Below are 13,231 nucleotides of genomic sequence, written 5' to 3'. Positions count from 1 at the left end.
TACCACATGCCAAAAAAATCGTACTTCTTCTATCAACACTTCATGATAGTAACATAGTTAGTAACATAGTTAGTAAGGCCGAAAAAAGACATTTGTCCATCCAGTTCAGCCTATATTCCATCATAATAAATCCCCAGATCTACGTCCTTCTACAGAACCTAATTGTATGATACAATATTGTTCTGCTCCAGGAAGACATCCAGGCCTCTCTTGAACCCCTCGACTGAGTTCGCCATCACCACCTCCTCAGGCAAGCAATTCCAGATTCTCACTGCCCTAACAGTAAAGAATCCTCTTCTATGTTGGTGGAAAAACCTTCTCTCCTCCAGACGCAAAGAATGCCCCCTTGTGCCCGTCACCTTCCTTGGTATAAACAGATCCTCAGCGAGATATTTGTATTGTCCCCTTATATACTTATACATGGTTATTAAATCGCCCCTCAGTCGTCTTTTTTCTAGACTAAATAATCCTAATTTCGCTAATCTATCTGGGTATTGTAGTTCTCCCATCCCCTTTATTAATTTTGTTGCCCTCCTTTGTACTCTCTCTAGTTCCATTATATCCTTCCTGAGCACCGGTGCCCAAAACTGGACACAGTACTCCATGTGCGGTCTAACTAGGGATTTGTACAGAGGCAGTATAATGCTCTCATCATGTGTATCCAGACCTCTTTTAATGCACCCCATGATCCTGTTTGCCTTGGCAGCTGCTGCCTGGCACTGGCTGCTCCAGGTAAGTTTATCATTAACTAGGATCCCCAAGTCCTTCTCCCTGTCAGATTTACCCAGTGGTTTCCCATTCAGTGTGTAATGGTGACATTGATTCCTTCTTCCCATGTGTATAACCTTACATTTATCATTGTTAAACCTCATCTGCCACCTTTCAGCCCAAGTTTCCAACTTATCCAGATCCATCTGTAGCAGAATACTATCTTCACTTGTATTAACTGCTTTACATAGTTTTGTATCATCTGCAAATATCGATATTCTGCCATCGATCCTGGGACTGGGGCAGAAAAAAACCCGGAGATAATTACATTTTACAATGCCACCAAAGGGGGTGTGGATACAGCAGATCAGATGTGCTCCACTTTCAACGTCAGCAGAAACATCAAACGCTGGCCAATGGTCATATTTTTTGCTATGTTGAATTTGGGTGGTATAAATTCACAAGTAATTTATCTTGAAAACAAGCTTGAACCACTCCGTAGACGATTGTATCTGAAAAAATTGGCCCATGAACTAGTACTTGGAGAGCTACGCAGGAGAAGCGTGAAAACAATCGGTATCCCCTCTCGCCTTCAAGTTCAGCTCAAAAGGTTCCGCCCAGAAGATGATGGTGAAAAGTCACCATCTGCACCACCTCACAAAAGAAGGAGATGCACCACCTGCCAAACGGAAAGCGGAACCAGAAGGCTTTCAAATTATGAATGTCTCAAATGTCATAAAGCAATTTGCCTGACACATGCAAAAATGGTGTGTAATTCTTGCTATTTGCTCTGCAAGTGTGACTTTTCTGGGGAAACCTCAGCATCTACTTCTGATTGAATATGTTTTTAATAGTACTTAAGGTACCTTAAAATTAAGTTTGTGTTCAAAAATTTTCTTTGTACATTTTTTTGAGAGAGTCGAACTGGGGACTATTTGGCGGGAGTTTTGAAAAGTTTGTATTTCATAGTTATTAGTTTTATGTTAAGTAAATGTTTTTTTTTGCAACTGATTATGTGTAGTCTCTTTTATTACATCCCTATGAAGGTCACTTATCTCTTTTAGAGCACTGAAATTGCAAACATTAGATATTATAGGTATTTTTCCAGCAGGCGCCTGACAGGCACATTGTATGTGAACTCGTTAGTCCGAATATTGTATGTGACGGAGGGTTAAAGGGTTTCTGCCAAAATAGACTGATATTTGGAACTGTTTAGAACTCACTCTACGTTGACTAAAGCTCCAGTCCCAGCTGCTGCAAAACAGCCCCAAAAAACAATGTGGTCTCCACCATGCCTCACTGTGGGTATGGTGTTCTTTTGATTATGTGCATTGCTGGCTTTGCACCTTTTGGGATTATGGCCAAAAGGTTTAACCTTGGTCTCATCAGACATAACAGGTTCCCCACATGCTTTTGGAAGACTCGATGTTGGTTTTGGCAAATCATAGCCAAGTTTGGATGTTTTTCTTTGTAAGAAAATGCTTCCGTCTTGCCACCTGACCCCACAGACCGGATATATGAGGGATACAGGAGATTGATGTCACATGCAGGACACAACCAACACTTGCTAGAAATTCCTGCAGCTCCTTTAATGTTGCCATCGGCCTCCTAGACCAATATTCTTCTTGTCTTTTCCTAAATTATTGAGGCGCTTCCAGTTATAGAAAATGTCATTGTTGTGCCGAAATGTATGTATGTATGTAAGCCACATCTTCACAGTATTCCATGGTAGATCTGATGCCTTGGAAATGTTTTTGTCCCCTTCTCCTGACAACTTTCAACCATGAGATCCTTTGCTGTGTTGTCAGCTGTTTAAGGACCAGAAAACATCAGGAAAATCCTTGTACAACAGTGAACCTTTCCCTGGCATTAATCAGAATTGCTGTAAATGACAGCGGCCAAGCGCTGACTACTGTGTAACATGGGGGGTAATGTGATTGGCTAATTCTGAACACAACCCAATTATAAGAGGGTGTCCACACTTATGCAACCACATTACTTTACTTTTGATATTTTTATTTTACCCATCAAATTGAGGTCAGTTTGTTTCTTAATGGATTTGTACAGATTCTGGGCGACACTGAAGGGAAAAAGTTCTTTAATGACTCTTCCTGGTAGGATTCTTTTTTACATGACAAAAACCTTGTTGTATAGCAGGGGCGTGTAGACTTTTTAGAGCCACCATAAGTAGTGATAAAAAAAATAAAAAATCACACAGTCATAAAAAGGTATCCAAGTAACAGAAACCAGAAAAAATGCAATTTTGCCAAAAAAAGATGGTTTAATATTCAGGAAAAAAAAGTATGTATGATGTATGTATGTATGTATGTATGTATGATGAGTTCACCGAGGAGGAGAAAAGTCAGAGACATAAGAGCAGCCTGAGGCCGCGTTCACACTGTGCGTCACCCGTCACCGATACTCTGGATATTCGGTTCTCGCCCCAAGGAACACGGAAACGTCTCACTCTGAGCACGTACCAGGTGTACCACCGACAACCAGGGGGCATGTACCAGGTGTACCACCGACAACCAGGGGGCATGTACCAGGTGTACCACCGACCACCAGGGGGCATATACCAGGTGTACCACCGACCACCAGGGGGCATATACCAGGTGTACCACCGACCACCAGGGGGCATATACCAGGTGTACCACCGACCACCAGGGGGCATGTACCAGGTGTACCACCGACCACCAGGGGGCATATACCAGGTGTACCACCGACCACCAGGGGGCATGTACCAGGTGTACCACCGACCACCAGGGGGCATGTACCAGGTGTACCACCGACCACCAGGGGGCATGTACCAGGTGTACCACCGACCACCAGGGGGCATGTACCAGGTGTACCACCGACCACCAGGGGGCAAGTACCAGGTGTACCACAGACCACCAGGGGACATGTACCAGGTGTACCACCGACCACATGGGGCATATACCAGGTGTACCACCGACCACCAGGGGGCATGTACCAGGTGTACCACCGACCACCATGGGGCATGGCATATACCAGCTGTACCACCGACCACCAGGGGGCATGTACCAGGTGTACCACCGACCACCAGGGGGCATGTACCAGGTGTACCACCGACCACCAGGGGGCATGTACCAGGTCTACCACCGGCCACCAGGGGGCATGTACCAGGTGTACCACCGGCCACCAGGGGGCATGTACCAGGTGTACCACCGACCACCAGGGGGCATGTACCAGGTATACCACCGACCACCAGGGGGCATGTACCAGGTGTACCACCGACCACCACGGGGCATGGCATATGCCAGGTGTACCACCGACCACCAGGAGGCATGTACCAGGAGTACCACCGACCACCAGGGGGCATGTACCAGGTGTACCACCGACCACCACGGGGCATGGCATATGCCAGGTGTACCACCGACCACCAGGGGGCATGTACCAGGTGTACCACCGACCACCACGGGGCATGGCATATACTAGGTGTACCACCGACCACCAGGGGGCATATACCAGGTGTACCACCGACCACCAGGGGGCATATGCCAGGTGACCACCGACCACCAGGGGGCATGTACCAGGTGTACCACCGACCACCAGGGGGCATGTACCAGGTGTACCACCGACCACCAGGAGGCATGTACCAGGTGTACCACCGACCACCAGGGGGCATATACCAGGTGTACCACCGACCACCATGGGGCATGGCATATACTAGCTGTACCACCGACCACCAGGGGGCATGTACCAGGTGTACCACCGACCACCATGGGGCATGTACCAGTTGTACCACCGACCACCATGGGGCATGGCATATACTAGCTGTACCACCGACCACCAGGGGGCATGGCATATGCCAGGTGTACCACAGACCACCAGGGGGCATGTACCAGGTGTACCACCGACCGCCAGGGGGCATGTACCAGGTGTACCACCGACCACTAGGGGGCATATACCAGGTGTACCACCGACCACCAGGGGGCATGTACCAGGTGTACCACCGACCACCATGGGGCATGGCATATACTAGCTGTACCACCGACCACCAGGGGGCATGTACCAGGTGTACCACCGACCACCAGGGGGCATGTACCAGGTGTACCACCAAGCCACCAGGGGGCATGTACCAGGTGTACCACCGACCACCAGGGGGCATGTACCAGGTGTACCACCGACCACCAGGGGACATGTACCAGGTGTACCACCGACCACCAGGGGGCATGTACCAGGTGTACCACCGACCACCAGGGGGCATGTACCAGGTGTACCACCGACCACCAGGGGGCATGTACCAGGTGTACCACCGACCACCAGGGGGCATGTACCAGGTGTACCACCGACCACCAGGGGGCATGTACCAGGTGTACCACCGACCACCAGGGGGCATGTACTAGGTGTACCACCGACCACCAGGGGGCATGTACCAGGTGTACCACCGACCACCAGGGGGCATGTGCCAGGTGTACCACCGACCACCAGGGGGCATGTATCAGGTGTACCACCGACCACCAGGGGGCATATACCAGGTGTACCACCGACCACCAGGGGGCATGTACCAGGTGTACCACCGACCACCAGGGGGCATATACCAGATGTACCACCGACCACCACGGGGCATGGCATATGCCAGGTGTACCACCGACCACCAGGGGGCATGTACCAGGTGTACCACCGACCACCACGGGGCATGGCATATACTAGGTGTACCACCGACCACCAGGGGGCATATGCCAGGTGACCACCGACCACCAGGGGGCATGTACCAGGTGTACCACCGACCACCAGGGGGCATGTACCAGGTGTACCACCGAGCACCAGGGGGCATGTACCAGGTGTACCACCGACCACCAGGGGGCATGTACCAGGAGTACCACCGACCACCAGGGGGCATGTACCAGGTGTACCACCGACCACCAGGGGACATGTACCAGGTGTACCACCGACCACCACGGGGCATGGCATATGCCAGGTGTACCACCGACCACCAGGGGGCATGTACCAGGTGTACCACCGACCACCAGGGGGCATATGCCAGGTGTACCACCGACCACCAGGGGGCATGTACCAGGAGTACCACCGACCACCAGGGGGCATGTACCAAGTACCAGGTGTACCACCGACCACCAGGGGGCATGTACCAGGTGTACCACCGACCACCAGGGGGCATATGCCAGGTGTACCACCGACCACCAGGGGGCATGTACCAGGAGTACCACCGACCACCAGGGGGCATGTACCAGGTGTACCACCGACCACCAGGGGGCATGTACCAAGTACCAGGTGTACCACCGACCACCAGGATGCATATCGCTAGTTGTGAATGGTTCCCAGCGTCCTAGTCCCCGCCGGTCACTGACAGCAAGCAGCGCTCCTGACCATCAATGGAATCACACAGAACACGGCAGTGTCGGGGATTTTTATTTCCAGGAACAATGCGGCTGCGCGGCTGAACACTAGAGGGCGCCCACAGCTGAGAATACGCTGCGTCCGCGGCCCCAGTCTGTCACCATGGCAACATGACATGTTTGTGCCTCTGCAGAGGGCGGCGGCCATTTTAACTTTTCACAAACTGCCGAAAAAGTCGTCGATGATAAACGCGACTGGGACCACCCGTATCCGTATCGCCGCATGTCGCCGGTAATAGAAGAAAGACTAAAGTAACCGGAGAGGCGAGTCACGTGACGGAAGGTAACTCGGAGTGACGTCGCCCGGGGGCGGGGCCGTGCGTCACGGGGGCGGGCGGCGCAGTGTCGGCCTCTCACGCAGCGGACGGACGACTCCATTCTCCTGCGCAGGAGTCAGGACAAAGCTGGGGATCCCGGGAGGAGGAGGAGAAGCTGAGGACGGGGCTGCGGAGGCCACAGGTGGGGCCGGGTCCTGGGAGCCGCCATGTCTGTATGTTACATGGATGTGGGGGGCTCGGGAGACCCCGTGGGGGAGGGGGCTGCTCCTAGTGGAGACCTCTGCACCGTCCTCATAGCCTGTATCGTTCTCCACCAGTCACGAGGCTTCTGCTTGCTGTCAGTGAATGGAGGCAGAGCCGGGGTCCTGTGCTCACAGCTGCGGGGTTGTTACAGTTGTGTCCACTGCGACAGATACATTGTAGCCGACTACTGTTGTACTGGGTGCAGGTGTCACGGACCCTCAGCTGTGAGGTGTATGGGGGGGGTGCAGGTCGGTCACACGTAGCTCTGAGCCGGGGCGTTAGTATGTGACCAGTGAGAGCAGGGGAGACGTCCACAACTAGGGGGGACCCCGACCTGTGCTGCGATTACAGGGGGGGTGCTGGGGTACAGGTCGGTCACACGTAGCTCTGAGCCGCGGCGTTAGTATGTGACCAGTGAGAGTAGGGGAGACGTCCACAACTAGGGGGACCCCGACCTGTTCTGTGATTACAGGGGGGGTGCTGGGGTGCAGGTCGGTCACACGTAGCTCTGAGCCGGGGCGTTAGTATGTGACCAGTGAGAGCGGGGGAGACGTCCACAACTAGGGGGACCCCGACCTGTTCTGTGATTACAGGGGGGGTGCTGGGGTACAGGTCCGTCACACGTAGCTCTGAGCCGGGGCGTTAGTATGTGACCAGTGGGATCAGAGGAGACGTCCACAACTAGGGGGGACCCCGACCTGTTCTGTGATTACAGGGGGGGTGCTGGGGTACAGGTCCGTCACACGTAGCTCTGAGCCGCGGCGTTAGTATGTGACCAGTGTGGGCGGGGGAGACGTCCACAACTAGGAGGGACCCCGACCTGTTCTGTGATTACAGGGGGGGTGCTGGGGTGCAGGTCGGTCACACGTAGTTCTGAGCCGGGGCGTTAGTATGTGACCAGTGAGAGCGGGGGAGACGTCCACAACTAGGGGGGACCCCGACCTGTGCTGCGATTACAGGGGGGGTGCTGGGGTGCAGGTCCGTCACACGTAGCTCTGAGCCGGGGCGTTAGTATGTGACCAGTGAGAGCAGGGGAGACGTCCACAACTAGGAGGGACCCCGACCTGTTCTGTGATTACAGGGGGGGTGCTGGGGTGCAGGTCGGTCACACGTAGTTCTGAGCCGGGGCGTTAGTATGTGACCAGTGAGAGCGGGGGAGACGTCCACAACTAGGGGGACCCCGACCTGTTCTGCGATTACAGGGGGGGTGCTGGGGTACAGGTCGGTCACACGTAGCTCTGAGCCGGGGCGTTAGTATGTGACCAGTGAGAGCGGGGGAGACGTCCACAACTAGGGGGGACCCCGACCTGTGCTGCGATTACAGGGGGGGGTGCTGGGGTGCAGGTCCGTCACACGTAGCTCTGAGCCGGGGCGTTAGTATGTGACCAGTGAGAGCGGGGGAGACGTCCACAACTAGGGGGACCCCGACCTGTTCTGTGATTACAGGGGGGGTGCTGGGGTGCAGGTCCGTCACACGTAGCTCTGAGCCGGGGCGTTAGTATGTGACCAGTGAGAGCGGGGGAGACGTCCACAACTAGGGGGACCCCGACCTGTTCTGTGATTACAGGGGGGGTGCTGGGGTACAGGTCCGTCACACGTAGCTCTGAGCCGGGGCGTTAGTATGTGACCAGTGAGAGCGGGGGAGACGTCCACAACTAGGGGGGACCCCGACCTGTGCTGCGATTACAGGGGGGGTGCAGGTCGGTCACACGTAGCTCTGAGCCGGGCCGTTAGTATGTGACCAGTGTGGGCGGGGGAGACGTCCACAACTAGGGGGGACCCCGACCTGTTCTGTGATTACAGGGGGGGTGCTGGGGTGCAGATCGGTCACACGTAGCTCTGAGCCGCGGCGTTAGTATGTGACCAGTGTGGGTGGGGGAGACGTCCACAACTAGGGGGGACCCCGACCTGTGCTGCGATTACAGGGGGGGTGCTGGGGTACAGGTCCGTCACACGTAGCTCTGAGCCGCGGCGTTAGTATGTGACCAGTGTGGGCGGGGGAGACGTCCACAACTAGGGGGGACCCCGACCTGTGCTGCGATTACAGGGGGGGTGCTGGGGTACAGGTCCGTCACACGTAGCTCTGAGCCGCGGCGTTAGTATGTGACCAGTGTGGGCGGGGGAGACGTCCACAACTAGGGGGGACCCCGACCTGTTCTGTGATTACAGGGGGGGTGCTGGGGTGCAGGTCGGTCACACGTAGCTCTGAGCCGCGGCGTTAGTATGTGACCAGTGTGGGCGGGGGAGACGTCCACAGCTAGGGGGGACCCCGACCTGTTCTGTGATTACAGGGGGGGTGCTGGGGTGCAGGTCGGTCACACGTAGCTCTGAGCCGCGGCGTTAGTATGTGACCAGTGTGGGCGGGGGAGACGTCCACAACTAGGGGGGACCCAGACCTGTGCTGCGATTACAGGGGGGGTGCTGGGGTACAGGTCCGTCACACGTAGCTCTGAGCCGCGGCGTTAGTATGTGACCAGTGTGGGCGGGGGAGACGTCCACAACTAGGGGGACCCCGACCTGTTCTGTGATTACAGGGGGGGTGCTGGGGTACAGGTCGGTCACACGTAGCTCTGAGCCGCGGCGTTAGTATGTGACCAGTGTGGGCGGGGGAGACGTCCACAACTAGGGGGGACCCCGACCTGTTCTGTGATTACAGGGGGGGTGCTGGGGTACAGGTCCGTCACACGTAGCTCTGAGCCGCGGCGTTAGTATGTGACCAGTGTGGGCGGGGGAGACGTCCACAACTAGGGGGACCCCGACCTGTTCTGTGATTACAGGGGGGGTGCTGGGGTACAGGTCCGTCACACGTAGCTCTGAGCCGCGGCGTTAGTATGTGACCAGTGTGGGCGGGGGAGACGTCCACAACTAGGGGGACCCCGACCTGTGCTGTGATTACAGGGGGGGTGCTGGGGTACAGGTCGGTCACACGTAGCTCTGAGCCGCGGCGTTAGTATGTGACCAGTGTGGGCAGGGGAGACGTCCACAACTAGGGGGGACCCCGACCTGTTCTGTGATTACAGGGGGGGTGCTGGGGTACAGGTCGGTCACACGTAGCTCTGAGCCGCGGCGTTAGTATGTGACCAGTGTGGGCGGGGGAGACGTCCACAACTAGGGGGGACCCCGACCTGTTCTGTGATTACAGGGGGGGTGCTGGGGTACAGGTCGGTCACACGTAGCTCTGAGCCGCGGCGTTAGTATGTGACCAGTGTGGGCGGGGGAGACGTCCACAACTAGGGGGGACCCCGACCTGTTCTGTGATTACAGGGGGGGTGCTGGGGTACAGGTCGGTCACACGTAGCTCTGAGCCGCGGCGTTAGTATGTGACCAGTGTGGACGGGGGAGACGTCCACAACTAGGGGGGACCCCGACCTGTGCTGCGATTACAGGGGGGGTGCTGGGGTACAGGTCGGTCACACGTAGCTCTGAGCCGCGGCGTTAGTATGTGACCAGTGTGGGCGGGGGAGACGTCCACAACTAGGGGGGACCCCGACCTGTTCTGTGATTACAGGGGGGGTGCTGGGGTGCAGGTTCGTCACACGTAGCTCTGAGCCGGGGCGTTAGTATGTGACCAGTGGGGGCGGGGGAGGGGTCCACAACTAGGGGGACCCCGACCTGTGCTGCGATTACAGCCGTGTTGTGTGGGGGGGTGCTGGGGTACAGGTCCGTCACACGTAGCTCTGAGCCGGGGCGTTAGTGTGTGACCAATGGGGTCGGAGGAGAGGTCCACAACTAGGGGGGTCCCCGACCTGTGCTGCGATTACAGCTGTGTTGTATGGGGGGGTTCCACCATTTGGACTCCCTGGCACCGTTAGAGCAGGGGCTGCTTGACACCGGGGTGCTGTGCTCACCATCCCATAGTCGGTGGACCTCTGCTGTTTGTCCCTCGCTCCAGCGCTGGTCAGTGGAGCCGCTGTCAATCCTGCGGCTTTTATGTACGCTGATAACTTCTTATACCTGGAATACCCCTTTAAGGGCCCCGCATGGTGGCGAGATGGGGGGGGGGGGTCTGTATCACTGATATATAGGCACTAGATGAGCTGCTATGTGTTCCCCTCCCCCCACCTTTATACCAATGAGTTTCTTGGGTTGGATTCGTTATTGCATTCAGTTTTTTTTTTTGTTTTTCCTTTTTGTCCCTTTATTCCGGGTGCCCACGATCCAGAACCAGCAGCACTTTGGACACAGTGTATGTTCTCTGCATTCTATGCATTCCGCATCCAATACATTTCTATTGGTGACATTTCTCCAATTTCTGCAGTCTGCAAAGAAGAGGCGCATGTCAGTCTCCGCGGGTGTCTGTGCACGCACTGATAGAATGGCGGTCGCGTATTAATTGTGCAGGAATTCTGCAATCATGGATTGTGATTTATGACCAGGGGGAGGGGGATTAGCCTGTGTTCACACTACCCTTGTGGCTTCCATCACAGATCTGTTTCACGGCTGACCCCTATTTTGGTGGGATGGGTAGCGCTGCATGCTGCGCTCTTCTTCCTCCTCTTTGATGTGATGATATCTGCAATGGAAGATCCTGATGGAGCCTCTGATAGTGGCGTGAATACTGCAGATGTCTGGAATAAATATGGTTTCTCGTGGGAGCGCTCTATGGCGGCACACCGTCCCTAGCACTGACGTATAGGGGCTCAATGTGCTGCTTTGTGGGGTCCGTGCATGCAGCCATGCCAAATATGGGGATATAAAGGTCATAATTAATGGGAAAGTTCTGACATAGCTCTGCCCGTATACTGCGCCACTGATCTCCGGTCATTGCAAATCACTACAAAAGGATCTGTGATCGCTGGGGGTGTTAACGAATTGTATTGTTCGGGGGGGGGGGGGGGCGCGCAATCTCTTCGATGTTATACTGCAGGGTGATAGGATCAGACATGACCTGCATGGATCAGTGGCGACAGGTTTATGGTCTCGCCAACTAGGGATTGACACCCAAACTTGAATGTCTACCGGACCCTCAGATGTAACATTCCCAACATACTTTATGTATCAATTCTTCACCATTTTCAAGAGCTCTGCTTCCCATCAGTGAATGGAAATGTGTATAGATCTAATCAGGATCCACAATTTTCCCCTCAAGCAGTAAAAATAGACCAGGGGAAGCGATAACGGTGAGGACTCGGACTCTCATCATCCCCGGTGATCTGTTATCAGTGGCAGGGCTGGTATGATGATGGGGGTGACACTCATTTATGCCTTTCCTTCTCTGCAGGTCCTGAGTCCTGAATGATCGCAGTTCCATCATCACTTCTCTATAGCTGACGTTGCTTTTGGCTTCTATAAATGCGTTACGGGGCCAAGATGATGCCGGTGAGTACATGGGGGGCCGCACGGGTACGGGGGGGGGGGGGGGGGGGGGGGGGGGGGTACCTGCAGATACGCCGCTGTTGGCTGTCTGTGTATATGATGTGGGTCGTTCTGTCCAGTAACCCCCCCCCCCCCCAGCCACACGAACCCTGTAATACATGGTCACACTGCGTTCTGTTATTGTAGGACCCCCTCTGTGACCTCCATACCCCTATAAGATTGGTGCAGGTGTCTGTAGTATCAGGTGAGACCCCCACCCCTTATTCTGCTGTCACCGGGGGGTCTATGATAGTGTATTGTGTGGTATCTGGTTGCAGGTTTTGTAATGTAAATGGTCTTGGAGTGTACGGTGGGAATGTGAATGTAAAGGCCCCTTCACATTAAGCGACGCTGCAGCGATACCGACAACGATCCGGATCGCTGCAGCGTCGCTGGAGAGCTGTCACACAGACCGCTCTCCATCGTCCAACGATGCCGGTAACCAGGGTAAACATCGGGTAACTAAGCGCAGGGCCGCGCTTAGTAACCCGATGTTTACCCTGGTTACCTTCCTAAAAGTAAAAAAAACAAACACTACATACTTACCTACCGCTGTCTGTCCTCCAGCGCTGTGCTCTGCACTCCTCCTGTACTGTCTGTGTGAGCACAGTGGCCGGAAAGCAGAGCGGTGACGTCACCGCTCTGCTTTCCGGCTGACCGACGCTCACAGCCAGTACAGGAGGAGTGCAGAGCACAGCGCCGGGGACAGACAGCGGTAGGTAAGTATGTACTGTTTGTTTTTTTTACTTTTAGGAAGGTAACCAGGGTAAACATCGGGTTACTAAGCGCGGCCCTGCGCTTAGTTACCCGATGTTTACCCTGGTTACCAGTGAAGACATCGCTGGATCGGTGTCACACACGCCGATCCAGCGATGTCCACGGGAGGTCCAGCGACAAAATAAAGTTCTGGACTTTCCCCAGCGACCAACGATCTCCCAGCAGGGGCCTGATCGTTGGTCGCTGTCACACATAACGATTTTATTAACGATATCGTTGCTACGTCACAAAAAGCAACGATATCGTTAACAATATCATTATGTGTGAAGGTACCTTTACTCTGTGCTTCTGTAGAACTACAAATCCCAGCATGCGTTGCCTTTTATTACTATGGCAGCTGCGGTCTCGGTCCCGTATGGCTCAGGAATATCTCCAGATGTATATGGAGAGCAGTAGAGAGCGATTGCTATAAATCCGTCATGGTGGGTGCGGCGAGGTTATCCGCAGGTTACCGTCCTGTCTGCTCATCTGGGGGAGGCGCAGGAATAG

General features: G+C 54.8%; 1 protein-coding gene across 3 annotated transcripts in view; it reads left to right on the top strand.

Annotated features, from left to right (window-relative positions):
- The first annotated feature begins 6,231 nt into the window (after positions 1-6,231).
- The window catches only part of TP53BP2 (tumor protein p53 binding protein 2), a 53,599-nt gene continuing 46,599 nt past the window's right edge, over positions 6,232-13,231 (top strand). For 2 of the 3 annotated variants that reach the window (XM_069768412.1, XM_069768410.1), the window contains exons 1-2: positions 6,409-6,548; positions 11,832-11,929. In XM_069768412.1, coding sequence (XP_069624513.1) covers positions 11,903-11,929 — 27 coding nt within the window. In that variant the 5' untranslated portion in view covers positions 6,409-6,548; positions 11,832-11,902. Of the gene's footprint in view, positions 6,373-6,408; positions 6,549-11,831; positions 11,930-13,231 lie in introns of those variants that run through there. The other variant, XM_069768411.1, reaches the window with a different exon arrangement.

Source organism: Ranitomeya imitator, chromosome 5, assembly GCF_032444005.1.
Source record: "Ranitomeya imitator isolate aRanImi1 chromosome 5, aRanImi1.pri, whole genome shotgun sequence".
Taxonomy (NCBI): Eukaryota; Metazoa; Chordata; class Amphibia; order Anura; family Dendrobatidae; genus Ranitomeya; species Ranitomeya imitator.
The sequence above is the reverse complement of the archived record's forward strand: the minus strand, read 5'-3'. Positions and strand labels throughout refer to the sequence as shown.